Here is a 15325-nt window from a genome sequence, read left to right on the forward strand (position 1 = left end):
GGAATATTGAATGAAGGAGATATGTTTGAATTTATTATTTATACTTTGCCTTGTTCCAGAGAAAAAGGAGTAAAGTTCATGTTCATTTTTAAATCTTGTATGCCTTCTTCTATGCACTATTTAAAAAGTACTAGTTAATGGTTATAATGGAGCTAATTTTTGATATAACATATAACAAGATTTAAGAAATACACTGAGATACAAACTGACATTTTTGTCATTCACTTGCTTTTATTACTTAATTAAAGTTTGGCTTCTTTTTTTCCCTCCTCCTTTTCTTAGGCTTTGTGCCTTTTCACAGACTTTCAGGAATAATTTGTAATTTGGACATTAAAAGTCTTTAATGGTGTATTTTCCTGCTGCTGCCCTAATTGAGAGTCATTGATGTCACAACTAGCCGTATGTTGTTCTGCTCTTGGTAATTAGCTTATCTGTCTTCTAAAACAGAACTAGTCTGATAATATCACGGAAGGCTTTAAACCACCCTTCCCTTTCTCTTGATTTTTTTCTGTTTCAAGTCAGCAAAAGGGGGGGCGGGAAGGAAAGGAGACTGTGCCCCGTGTTTATTTTATGTATCCAAACCTCTTTGTTCATTTATTTTCCTCTTTGAAACTCTGGTTATAGGCAAATTTCTTAGCTTACAATGTTGCACAGTCGTTCTCTTCCCTAACTACTTTTACTTCTAAATCTCTTATAAGTTTTTTTTTTTTATTTTTTTCCTGAACCTTTTGAATAAAGCATATCCTGAACACAGTGAAACAGGTTTTTTAAATTTACGTAATTATTTCTTAACAGAAAAATTTCATTATTTCATAGGTAAAGCACTAAAAACTGAAAATGTTGAATATTCATAATATAAGAACCCACCTTTTAAGGGAGGAGTGATAGAATTTGATATTACTAATATTTGAAAAAAAAATCTACAGAAGAATTTGTCTCGATTAGGATTCTTGAGAGAAGACTTTTTACTATTCTTTCTGAATGTTTTTGTTTTTATATATCTAGGTTAGCTATGTTGTGGATTTCTCATATCTATACTAATTACATTATTGAGCTGCTAATAACCTATGTGTTCATTGTTTTGTAGAAGTCAAAAAAGAAAGTATTATAATATTTAGGAAGAATAAATTCTAAGTACTGTATAAGTTTAATATTTTTTTAATCATTAAGTAGGTTTCATTGTGACTTATTTTCCCTTAAAGCAATTACTTAAGTAGACAAATACATCTAGACTTTGGTCCCCTTGTATAAATGACAGGCATATAATCAGTATTGCCAGCTGAGTGAAACTAAATTCCTCTACTTGCCCTAAAAATTGAAGCTGTAGTGATGAAATCATGAACTCACTGTTCTTCCTATTGGAAGAATCACTTGAAGATAAATGTTGGCAAGCATTGTAACTAATGCAGTTATACCTGAATAAATCAAACATAATCAAAACGTATACCAATTAGACTTTGTGATTTGTACCCATTCCTCATAGGTAATAAAATGAAATTTAGAGAGAGTAAATGATGTGAAATTTGGTGATAAATAGTTCAGTTGTTTAACAAAGAAATGCATTTTAAAGATACATTCATGAACAAATTAGCTTGTTGGACATATTACAGAATTATGGCTTTTAGAGAGAAAAGATGGGAATTTTTCTTTTAAATACTGAGTCGTACTAATGTCTAAATCTAGAAAATCCATTCTTTACTAGCCATAGCAATCTATATGTAAATATTTATTTTCCTTTTCAAGATTTTCAAAGGTATTTTACTTCCACTTAAATATGAGAAGATGAGGAATTTAAATTTGTCATTTACTCTGCTCTTACCTAATAAAGGTTTTATGTTATTCTTTCTGAGCGCACACTTCTACTCGTTGACTAATAATACTTCATTTATCTTTATCTCTGTTCAGTAGCTACTGCTCAAATTCGCCCATTCTAGAATCAACAGCTTTTACTTCACATTAAGAACAGGGTAGAAATTTGTGACCTTTTACAGTGTAATTCAGGGTTGACCAATACTGTGGTACTTTATATTAAACATTATTCAATTTTTGTGTTGTGTTCAGTGAAGTATAATACATAAAATTCATTTTGTAGTCTTTATTAAAGAAAATCTTATTTTAATGTTTTAGGCATCATGTAATGAGAGAATATATAATTCAATATTTTCAGTTTGTCAACAATTTTAATTTTTCTTTTTACAAATTACATGTTTTAGACTTTTTTTTCATTCTATGCTAAGCAAATGCTACATTAAAGTCTTATGTGGCCAAGAATGTGCTTAAGACATTAAAATACCTTAAATTCACCTTCACTGGCTGTTTAATGACTTTTCATGGATATTACATTTCCTTAGATTTGGCTTGATTTAGAACTTGTAAAACCATAAGTGCTCCACTGAAGTTTACCTTCATATGGTATGGGAATGATATATATGAAAGGTACTTGCAAGGCAACTAAATAGTTCAGTTAACAGGATACATTCTAAGGACACACTATTGTGTGGTAGTTGAGCACAGGCTGGGTTCAAATCCCAGCTCTTTTACATACTAGCTGATTGATCTTAAGCAAGTTACTTAATCTCTCTGTGCCTCAACTTCCTTATCGATAAAATAGGGATAATGATAGTACCTACCTCAGGATTATTATCAGGATCAAATTAATATGAACAGTGTATGGCATTTATAAGTATTCAATATATATTAGTTTTTACTTTAAAATCAATCACCAGAGTTAAAGAAAATTCTAGGAGTCATAGAGATGTCTTCCAAAACATGGATGGATACCTTTGGAGACATGTCTTAGTAAGCTGAGCCAGTGATTTCCCTCATTTATTTCAGAATAATTTCCTGCTCCAAAAGCAGACTTCTGATCTGCATACAGACCAGAAGTACCTAGCAGAAATGCCTTCTAAGGAAACCGGAAATATCTTTTGTTCAGAATAAAAATATTTTAGGTGATTTGTTAAATGAATTTTCATTACGGTGGGATTGAGGTTAGATAGCAAAGATTTGAAAGTCAGTTAGAAATACCCATTAGTATGTAAACACTGATCAATAATACTTATTTAGCACCCCATAGTGGGTGTATATAGCCTCCCTAAATACATTCTTCGGCTAGCTGAAATGCATTCTTTTAGTTTTGAAATTTTTAGTTTTTTAAATATTTATCTTTCTAGCATGTCTCATACATTTCCTTGCCATTCAATACTGAATATATGAAACATTTTAAACTTTGTCTTATAACAGGGATACTGTGAACATACTTTATTATATTCATTGTGTAATCCAGTGATGCCCTTGAAGTCTATTAAGGTATTTAGGCCTATTTGTTCCTATGCTAAATGACCCTACACTGTCTGCTTTTATCATTCCTTGTATCTACATTTTATGTCTTTCTCCAGCTGTTTTCATGCAGCTGTCAGGATGTTATTTCTGGCAGCAGTTTTCACTGACCTCTCTTCCCTCTTACTGTTTATAATCTGCAGAGGGCCAGAAAATGAGATAGCCAAACATGTTGAAATTGAATGTAATATTAACATGATCAAGTTCTGATCTAGTGGTTGTGTTAGTCTTTGGGGCATTATAACGTCTACCTTGTGTGCTGAAAATACTTTTTTTTGATGAGAGGGGTATACTTCTTGGTTCTTGGTTGTATGTAAAAGACCTCTGAATAGTGAGACATTACCGTAATTGCAATATAAACAGAGGTCAATATTAGTTAAATTGGTATTTTGATACACTGTAGCAAGTCCTTGATATGCAATAATGTCAGGCTTTTATAAGCAACTCTAGGTTAGCTTAGTTATTTTTTTTTCTTTTTTAAAGTAGTAATGCTACATGTTTGTGTGTATATGCTTTAAATCTCCAAATATATATATATATTTAAATCTCCAAATTAAGTTCTCTTCCCCTCAGCTTATTTGATTCAAGTTATTGAGATTGTTAAATATTTGAAATTCATTTGTGCTTTCCAAAGCTGAATGAGTCATATTTTTCATACACATAGTTCATCTTTCAGAGCATACCTTATATCTTTATTTTCTACTCATCTTATATCCCAAATGAAGCTAATACAGAATTTGTTTTCTTTTAAAATTGTTTTTAAATGGCCAAAACATCATCTCTGCAGCTCTTTTATTTCACATTTAAGTTCACACTCTTTATATAGTACTTATATTCTAGGCAGTTTGAAATCTTTTTTTTTTTTTTTTTTTGGTAAATAATCCATCAGTAACAGCTGTTTTATTCTGGGCTTTGATGTTACAGAATGTTTTTTGTCTGTGATATGGTTATATGTGAATATATAATGTGAATATGTATACATACATATAAAATAATGGATAATCAAGAATTTTGTGTAGATACTGGTTTATATAATCTTTTCTGCTTTTATGGCCCTATAATGTTATCTCCGTTTCATAAAAATGAGTTTAGATAATGATTTTAAACAATAATTGATGACTTTTTGTTATTTGAAAATGTGACTATAAATTTTTTTAATTAGTATTGTCATGAAGCATGGATTTGATTTCACAAGTAAAGTTATTTTTCCTTGTGATCTCAAGTTGACATTCAAGATGTTTTTCATTAATTGAGAAAGTACAAGCTGACTCTGTAATTACTATGGAAATTTTCATAGTTGGATTCAAAAACCAAATTGTGTGCCCATATGCCATCAAACTCAGTTCCTCACTTGGTACCGTAAAGAAAATGTGTTTCTGACCTTTTTCTCTAATTGACAATCATACATTCTTACTTGGGCTGTGTTATATAAATTACATTTGGTCTTTATGTCTATATGAAAGACAAGTTATGAGCCACAATAATCCCTGTATACATAAATTGTATATTCCTAGTTAAGTTGCACAGTAAAATGCACTTGTTAACTAGCCCGTACATAAAGTTTCTTTATATGCATTTGAAACAATTAATGCCTACCTGTATAGAGTGAATGAATACTGCGTGTGATAATCTCAGAAGCTTGAGGACTAGATTTCCTACTTTTTTCAGCAAGCATTTACTTCTATTTTACATTCATGTCTGTAATGCCATCTGCTTTTGGTTTAAAATCTGTTGTCATTGAAAGAGTAATGGCTGATGAGTAGTAAGGAGTTAGATTCATAAAACTTTAGAACTAAAAAAGAGGTCTTGTAGATGAACTTATTCCACCCCTTTTGTTTAATCATGAGAATGCTGAGACCAGAGAGATAAACTGAATTGGTCAAGTAGATATAAAGAGCAAAAGTCATTACCAGACCCATATAACCATGGGTCCTCTACTGTGTCACCCTGCTACTGTACATTATGAGACTTGTCACTTTTAAATGTGCTCATTATTATTATTGTTTAAATTCTGAGTACAAATCCCACTTCTCATGTGTTTAAAAAAAATTATATGAGGGCAGTAACTTATTATGAGAGACTGTTTTAGAGAACTGTGTTCTTCTAGTTCTGTGTTGAGTGATGTCTCCTTCTGAATTTCAGATGCTCTTGTTTCAGTGGTGCTGATTGTGACTGACATTCCATTCACCAGAATTTTTTTAAGTATCACCCTTAAATTCTATGAATTAAAGCTTATTTCCCACCGAGGCTTTTTTAATGTCAACAGAAATCTAAGTATATTGCTAACAGATGAATTGTGATAAAGAACACATTTTGTTATCTTTTAGCCCATTAAGCCTTTAAGCAGTTGCTAAGTGAAATAAAAAGAACATAGTTTATACATGGTAGAGTCAGAGATAATTATTAAATTTTTTTCTGAGTCAGTTATAATTTCACATGATGCCGGTGGGTAACATTTTCACTTCTATTGCGTCGTCACAATCTTAGTAAAAGTTGTTAATTGGTATTAATGAATGTAATACTTTTAGGAAAGCACTTGCCCCTTTTGACTTAATTTATGGTCATTTTTCGCATTTATTGAGGAAGTTAGTCCTGTGGACAAGAATTAAAGTCACAGAATACAAAGAAGCATTTTTACACAGAGAGTTAAATTTTAGTAGAAATGTGACAACATGTTCTACAGATTTGGTTTTGTGATTCTCTTAATGCATTAAGGTCTTCAAGATTTTTGCTTTTATACCCCTTGAACCCCTTATAAGTTGCCATGTATAATTTTTCATCATAAGATTCAAATACTTGCCAAGAATGTAGTTTTTAACATTATAAATATTGATATATGATAGTAAAACTGTAACATCACTCTTTTAAATGTATTAGATGGAATTTAAGTACTAGAGATATTTGATATCCACTATCATCCACTGAAAAAAAATAAATGGAAATAGAATTTTTTATTGTTATTTAGTTTCCTAGGACAATTAGATCCTAAATATGTTTAAAAATGTCTTCTGGATTGAGCAATTAATACTATTACTTAATCAAATCCTAATTAGTATATTATAATTTTGATAAAGGATCATTAAAATAAATTTATTGAAATGCATTGCTCAATAAAGTGGAAGGAGGCTGAGTTGGGCATCTGGACGATGACCCCCTTATAGTCATTGTACCTAGTGAAAAGTCCTCTTGTATCTTTGTATATACATCCTAGTTTGAAAACTGCTGCCTTAAGCGACAGGCTGCACCTTCTACAGGATATTATTACAATTACCCAACATCATTTAGTGACTAAGAGCAGACACTCTAGAGTCAGACCAGGTGGGTTTGAATTCCAGCTCTGAGTCCCAGCTCTTCCTTTTACTAATTGCATGACTTTGAGAAATCTGCTTAACCCATTTCCCATTTGCCCCGAGAATACTCACTGGCAGTGCTTGCTGCTGCAGCATTTACCCCAAAGTAACTCACATATTACATACAGTCCTAACCTTATCCCCAAAGTTTGTCACGAAATATCTTGCTTTCATTATTATTTTCACCTTGCTCTAGTATAGTGATAGTCTTTGGAAACAAATGACATCATTCTATTTATAGCATTCTGTTTTTAGTAGTGGCATTTCCATTTACAAAATATAATAATTCTCAATCGCTGAAAATGTCAAATCCTAGGAAATGTAGCATTCCTATGTGTGATGTTAACATAGTTCTCAGACAACTGTTAGCCTAAAATTCATTTGATGAATCTGATTTATATACACATTTCTGTTACATTAGGATTAGAAACAAATTCTATTTAGAAATAACTCCAAGAACAGTTTTTATATTTTATTTTTACATTGAAAACCAATCAGATTTGCTTCAGCCTTAAAAAGCATGTTTATGTAAAACTAACACTGGCAGCGAGCTAAACTTTTTTTCTAAAAGGAAAACAGGTTCACTCTACTGTTCCTCTTTCTTCTCTCCAGAGAAATGAGGATAACAGTGGGCTGTTACATAGGCGAAATGAAATAACACTTCAGACATAGTGACTGACACATGTAGGTGAGCTGCACAGTCAATTCTAGATAATCTTAAAATCTTTTGAGAATTTTATAGATAAATTAAAGTGCGAGTATTTCTCAGGCAGACTTAAATAATTTGAGGACTATCCATTGATACTTTTCTTATCTCTGTCCTGGTTGATCAGATAATTTCCTACATTTTATATAAGAAACTAGTAAAAAATTTCCCCCGTGCATATGAATGCATAAATATATTTGTGTGCACACATGTCTGTTTAAGCCTATAATTACTTAATGTCTGCCCATGACGGAGAACAAATTATCTTCAGCCACAAATATTTATTAAATACTCACTATAAGTGAGAATTATATCTGACAAAGAGAAAACTAGACTCTAAAACTCGCCCTTACAAAGGACTTAAGAAAGATATGAAGATTAATAAACCAATTTTGAAAATAATCTGAATTTTTAAAAAAACAGTCTCTCTGATTTAAAGAGAAGCAGTGAATTCAGAGTAACCTATACAAGGAAGGGACATAGGCAACAGGAAAAACGAGATGTCTAGGGAGAAAAAATAGCTGTTTATATCTTAAATGTGAAGATCAGTCAATAATATAGCATATAAGCAGAATCAAGGTACAGATATTAGAATTCAGGTTATGAACATCTTTAATTTTTCCTTCTAAGAATTGCTATAAAATTCATTAAATACAATATGGTAATCTGACTTCACTACTAAAAATTTTTACTAGCACTCCCTGAATTGAACCTCTTATATCGTTAGGAAACATAAGGATATAATTGTTCCAGTGTATTTCTTTTATACATTCTGTTTCACAGAACTAGTAGTTTAACATTAAGATATTTTTCAAAATATACTTTTTTATTTATATTCCTCTTCATTTCCTTTTTCCCTAGTACACATTAATTGAGTAGAAAACTGGAAAATTGAGAACTTTGACATGAATGTTGGTATTTTATGAGCCTGTGGGATGAAGAAACAGGACATTTGAGTGTTATATCAAGGATTTCTGTCTTTATGGTTCTTTTTGTTTTATATTTTCATTGCAACTTTATTATTTGAATTTTAAATAGATTGAATTTAGAAGTCTGACCAGCATCAGATCAATAATTACTCAGCACTGTTTACTGCTAGATTGCTGCTGCTGTAGCCAGTATTCTGAATGTTCATGACACTAAATAGATGCTTGCTTTAACTGAAGCTGATAGAGAAACAAGATATTTGAGGATACCTCACTATTATCTAATATTTTTTTTTTACTTCATAGCATTTTTAAAGTAAAAATTGTATTTAAGGTGTACAACATGATTTGATGTACACATACATAGTGAAATGATTATTAGTACAATCAAGCTGATTAACATATCTCCTCAGATAGTCACTATTTTTTTTCTTTTGTCATAAGAACACCTAAAACCTACTCTAGTAGCAAATTTCTAGTATTCGATACAGTATTGTTTTTATTGGGAACTTTTTCTCAATTAGTTTTTTTTTTAATTACAGTTGGCATTCAATAATATATTAATTTCAGTTGTACAGCATAGTGATTAGAGATCTATATAACTCGCAAAGTAATCACCCAACTAAATCTAGTACCCCTCTTCTCCTTTATATATTTGTTACATTGTTGACTATTTTCCTTATGCAGCACTTTAAATCTCCATGACTATTTTGTACCTATCCATTTGTACTTCTTAATCTCTTTGCCTTTTTTTGCCATGTCCCCATACCTCCTCCCATCTAGTAGCCCTCAAAATATTCTCTGTATCCATGAGTTTATTTCCTTTTTTGTTGTTGTCATTATTTACTTTGTTCTTTAGATTCCACATGTACTTAAAATCATGTGATATTTGTCTTTCTCTGACTTATTTCATTGAGCATAATACTCTCTAGGTCCATCAAGGCGATATCTTTTTCCATCCTCTTTCTTTTAGTCTGTGTGTGTCTTTTAATCTGAAGTGAGTCTCTTGTAGGCAGCATATATAGGGGTTTTGTTTTCTTACCCATTCAGCCACTCTATCTTTTGGTTGAAGCATTAATTCTTTTCCATTTGAGGTACTTGTTCATAGATATGTAGTTATTGCCATTCTTTATTCCTGTTTTTGATACATGTTTTTTCTTCTTAAAGAAGTCTCTCTAACAATTCCTGTGATACTGGCTTGGTGTTGAAGAAGTCCTTTAGTTTTTTGTTTGTTTGTTTGTTGTTTGTTTTGTTTTTTTGCTTGTTTTTTCTTTCTTTTTTTTTTTTCCCCCTTTATTTTGGTCTGGAAAGCTCTTTATCTGTCCTTCGACTCTAAATGATATCGCTTTGCTGGATAAACTATTCTTGGTTGTAGATCCTGGGTTTTCATCATGTTGACTATTTTGTGCCAGTCCCTTCTGTTCTGCATAGTTTCTTTTGAGAAATCAGCCGCCAGTCTTATAGGTGCTCCCTTGTAGATAACTAACTGCTTTTCTCTTGCTACCTTTAAGATTCTTTCTTTGTATTTAACCTTCGACATTTTAATTATACTATTCTTGGTGAGGGTCTGCTTGGATTCATCTTTTCGGGAATTTTCTAGGCTTCCTGGAGTTGTATGTTTATTCCCTTCACCAGATTAGGAAATTTTTCCATCATTATTTCTTCAAGTAGATTTTCAGCTTCTTGTTCTCCCTCTTCTCCTTCAAGTACCCTATGACATGGGTGTTGTTACATTTAGTTTTGTCCCATAGGCTTTTTAAATTATTATAATATTTTTAGATTCTTTTTTCTTGCCGTTCTGATTGGGTGTCCTCAGCTTCCCCATCCTCTGTATCAGTGGTTCATTCCTCTTCTTCTTTCACTCTGTTGATTCCCTCTGATATACTCTTCATCTCAGATAATATATTCTTCATTTCTGGCTGGTTTCCTTTTATAATTTCCATTTCCACTTTTACGTGTTCTATCTCTTTGTTAAAGTTCTCACTGAATTATCTACACTTCCCCTAAGTTCATTGAGCATCCTTATAACCAGTGTTTTGAACTCTGCATCTTTTAAATTGCTTGCCTCCATTTTTTCTGGAGCTCTGCTCTGTTCTTTCATATGAGTTCTGCTTCTTTGTCTTCCCATTTTGGCTGCCTTTCTGTGTCTATTTCTATGTACTAAGCAAAGTTCCTAAGCCTCCCGATCTTATTAATGGGGCTTTGTGTAGTAGGTGTCCAGTGTCACAGTCTTAAGAGGGGTTCAGCTGCAGGCCAAGTTTAGCCCCAACCTGTGGCCCTCCAGGGCCACCTGTTAAGATTCAGCAAGCAATCCACAGATGCTGTGCTTATAATTGCCTCAAGAAACCACACCAGAAACTGTGGTCAGCTGCCACCAGTGTGAGTCTTGGCACTGCTCAGCAAGGAGCACCTGACTCGCCAAGGACACACCTGGATGTGGCTTGGGTGGGACTGCAAGTTGGCGGAGGCAGAGTTTCAGGAAATCCTCTGGGCGGAGTCACCTCTGTTATCCAGTTTGATGATGTCTCAGCTATGGCAGCACTGGCTTCTCACATTGGGAGAGGGAGGGCACAACAGTGGAACAATGAGTACCACCAGCATTTCTGCCAGGGATAAAGCCTCACCTCCAGCTCTCACTTTGACAACTCAGTGTCCCCTGTAAGTCCCTGGTGACCCCCAAGCTGCTGACCCAGCGCTGGTGCTGTCAGAGAAAGCAAGTCTGTCACAGTGAAGTCGGGTCGCAGTCACAGCTCCTATAAGAGGAACATCTGCAGCTGTTAGCCTCTGTCCCTTTCCGCCACTGGGGACCAGGCAGCCTTGCATCCTCGTTCCCTCCTACCCCCTACTGTTGCAGGGTGATTTCTTATTTCTCTCCCTAGTTGTAGGGCTTCTGTTCATCTAGACCCCAGGTGACTTTGCTTGCTGTTTGCTCCATGTTTCCGTCCAAACTTTGATGCAGTCCCAAAAGGAGATGAACAAAGCCTCTATCATCTACGCCATTTTGCCCAGTGTCTGCCTTTGTAGTTCTATACCTACTGTAATTCGATTATCTGGGGAGTTTAAACTCCCTCCCATCAAAGTTATATAGCATTTGAAATATTTAAGCTAATTAGGAAAAATTTTATTGTGAAGGTTTTATACATTTTGAAGTATTTAGTACCATACATCCTACAATATCCCAGAATCAATGAGAATCATTGTTGCACTCATATAAAAATATTGCTTAAATAAGATAGATCTTTTATTAGGCCATACATAAGATAGGAACTGTCTTAGAATATCACTTTCTTTGGTGAACCTGGAAAAATATACTGTGTAATTTTATTTTAGCTCACATGGTTGTTAAGTTTTTCTCAATCTATGCTTAGATGTATTTTGGAGTAGCTGAATGTGGAATGAATTTTAATAATGAGATTCCTATTCTGACATTGGCTTTCATGATAAACTTCGAACTACCTTCCTGGGTTTAAAAAAAAAAATGTCTAGTAGTCTGAAATAAAGTTTTAGAAAAGAATTGGGAATACTTTTCTATAGGTGTTTTAGGGGAAAGAATATCTCAGTACTTATACTGTTCCTAATATATTCTTTCTGCCATTATTTTATCCCTCCCCAAGCCCTTCCAGGACCATAAGAATTTCTCCTATTTAGAGATCCTCTTAGTTCTTTCTTTCAATACATAGAACTTTTTATCCTTCCTTTACCTCTGTGTATAGGCATTCTAAATAAATTAGATTACAGTATTTCACTTCTATGAAGGCCTATTTTTAGTACATGATATTGTCTAACCCAAATATTCTCTGAGGTCTAAGCCTCATGAATCTATAAATGCAAAAGGAAGTGATTTGCAATTCCTGAAAGTATTATAGACTATTTTAACTTGTACCATTTTATGGACTTTTAAGTTTATGTATGATTCAAACTAAGCCAACAGTGTTCCCCCAAAAGGTTTCTTAGAGGATCCTATAATTAATAGATTATTTGTTGTTAACTTATCAGTAAAATTTGTATAAATGGAGTCTTCTGTCTGACTAATATGAAGCATGTTCTGTAGGTAAATAAATACTTCACTTTCAGTCTTTTCAACATAATTATTTTGCTTAGCAATTCTTTATCCACCCTCTTTGGGAATATTATAAAGATAGCTTAAGCTCTTTCCATGAATAAATGCTTTCCTAAGCCTTTCTACTCTGCTAGTTTTACAAACTGAACAATCAACTGCTACTTCTTCTTAGGTCTTAGGGTATTCTCTCTTAGTTATTAGTTAACATATATTTTAGCTATTTAGCTAATGCACATAAGCATATTGTGATGGTTTTTACATGACCCCCATCGCTAGATTGTAAACTCCATGAAGGCAAGACTTGTGACTTGCTCAGCTTTCTATTTCCCAAAGCACCAGCTTAGTGCCTTGAATGGGAGTTAATAGTGAAATTCATGATAAGCAGGAACTCAAAATATTTTTTTTTAAACAGATTTGGTTCATTTGACTTGCACATCTTCTGAAACAGCAAGAGGAGATTTAGAACCAGTTGTGCAGAAATTGTTTACTCCATATGCTGAAACGGAGATAGGTAAGAACAATAATTATGTTCAATAATCATAAACAGCATTCATGATGGAAAGGTAAAGTAACTACTTTACTCGTCTGAAATATCTCATGAAGGTTTCTGCATCCTGAACTGAAATGTGAAGTATTCAGTAACAGTGCTTACATGTTTTATTAGGGTGATTGAGCACATTCTCTTCCTAAAACTGGGAAAATATTCACTGTATAGAGGTAAAGGAAAAATACACAGCACACACACAACGTATATAATTAAGTGCAAAAATGTACATTTATATGTGTACATACATGCATAGACAAAAGACTGCAAAATACAGGAAATCTCTCAGTTTTTCCAGGATTGTGAACAATTTATAATTGTTCTTTATTTATAATTTTCTTTATTTACAGGTGTTGTACAAAGAGCGTGTATTCCTTTATCAGAAAAAGTTATCTTCATTTGCAAAAAAACATTGGTTCAACTGAGAGAAGATTAAAATATTAATTGACAAATGTAGGAATCCTTCCTAATTGTCTTTTAATGCATAGCATGCTAGTGATCTGATAAATATTTAGCTCTCAAATATATATGCTACTATGCTGCTTATTCATGGTGAAAAAATATTTTTACAACCATGACTCATTCTCATTCTCTCTCTCTCTCTCTCTCCGCCACCTCTCTCTACTTCTCTGCTCAGAGACCTCACATATATAATATACACATACACACACATATATATATATATTAACCAATGTTACCCCAATAAATTTAATAAAAATGAATCAATAAAAGTAAATCAACCACAGCTTTTTAAACTTTTCTCCCACATCATAAGCTAGCTTTTGTAGTTGTGAATGGAGTAAATTGTAATGTATTTTGTATGTAAGTGATCAAAAAATAGACTGGTGTATCTTCTTCATTTCTATGAAATAATGGTGATTTTCATTATATGATTTGCATGCCCACTGGAATTATGGCCAGTTTCCTCATTGATTCATATATCTTCATTTTCTTTGGATGTTACATTTGTTCAGAAAACCATTTATTTACACCTACCTGTTATTTTCTTTCAGTTCATCTCATAAGTGTATTATTTGTTTTCTTAATGCAGAGATATTGCATAGAGAGGCATTTATATTTATATAAGAAAATAAAACTGCTCGGTTCTGTGGAGCTAATAGCAATATAATCAATTTCTTTCCAAGCTGCCTAAATAAAAGCCCAATCTAAAATTTTACTTTAGTTTGGAATTTAATTTGTTTCATATTTACATTTCCTTCACTGGAAAGTCTCATGTAAATGTTTTAATTATTGTTAAAAATTTGATTGCAGAGTTATGGTACATGATAAAATTCCTAAACTTAATGTGGAATCATAGTTTTATCGTTGGCTCTAATTACCTTGTTTGCAAAAACTCTGAATTCCTTCTTTATTTCTAAAGTTGTTAATATTTTTTTGTTGTTTCTTTTATTGCGTGGTAATCATAAAGAATCCACTAAATTTGAATCTTGTATCATTGCTCTTCACTTTTGAAATGCATTTAATTTTTGTTTTTAAAAAGTTAAGTTAGGGAAATTACATATTCATTACTTAGCATCCTCTATGTGTTTTAGATTTTAAAACATTAATCTTAATGGTTAAAGTGATCCTGTTTTGAAATGATATATTGTTTAAAACCTGAGTGAAATTCTTTAGTAAGAACTGTGTGCTCAGAAGGGTCCTCAGGTGCACTGAGGCACTGAAAAGCTAGTTTTCACTGATACATAGGCCTTTTTATCATCGGGATGAGGTAATAGTCATATTTTAATTAAAATGTCAGAACAAATACTGTTAGAGTTATTGAAAATGAATCACCAGATAAAGTGAGCACTGGGCCATGGCAGGTCAAAGAGGCAAAGTCACCTGGAGAAGAGAACTCAATTCATTTTCCTGCCTAAATGAGTAAGAAGGAACTTTATGAGCAATATGAACTTTTAATACATTAAAGTACATTTTTCTCTCTAGCAGAAGCCCCTAATTTTACAGATTGATGGCTTTTATTACTGTTTTGCTTATTTGACATTGATATGAAACCTTATGCTTTAGAGCATTATAAATATGTTTTTTAAAATGCGTGCCAAAGGAATAACATTATTCGAGTTTATTTTTTTCTTCTTATTTGAGTTCTACGTTCTGTGTAGTGCTATGCTTCATAAGCCTTTGTGAAAGCCTATTCACCAGACAAGGAAGTTTATTGTAAAAGATAATGTTCCTTTCTCAAATACAGTACTTTTGCCAGTGCAGCTGAGAAATTCCATTAGGGTTGTGAAGATACTTCCTCTCTTCTCTCTCTTTCTTACTTTTTCACGTGTAAGGTATCAGCCAGAGCTTTTGACATATGCTGTGTCTTAAGAAGCAGTTTTACTAATACTTCCAAGAGCCTTACCTCCCAGGCTCCTTTAAGAACATCAAAGATCTCTA

The 15325-nt window shown here is 32.8% G+C and overlaps 1 protein-coding gene across 1 annotated transcript in view; it reads left to right on the forward strand.

Annotated features, from left to right (window-relative positions):
- The window catches only part of LOC102894600 (rab proteins geranylgeranyltransferase component A 1), a 140789-nt gene that overhangs the window by 113015 nt on the left and 12449 nt on the right, over positions 1-15325 (forward strand). The window contains 1 exon segment of the mRNA XM_025048785.1: positions 12794-12892. Coding sequence (XP_024904553.1) covers positions 12794-12892 — 99 coding nt within the window.

The sequence above is a fragment of the Pteropus alecto genome, unplaced genomic scaffold (assembly GCF_000325575.1).
Source record: "Pteropus alecto unplaced genomic scaffold, ASM32557v1 scaffold1010, whole genome shotgun sequence".
NCBI classification, from domain to species: Eukaryota; Metazoa; Chordata; class Mammalia; order Chiroptera; family Pteropodidae; genus Pteropus; species Pteropus alecto.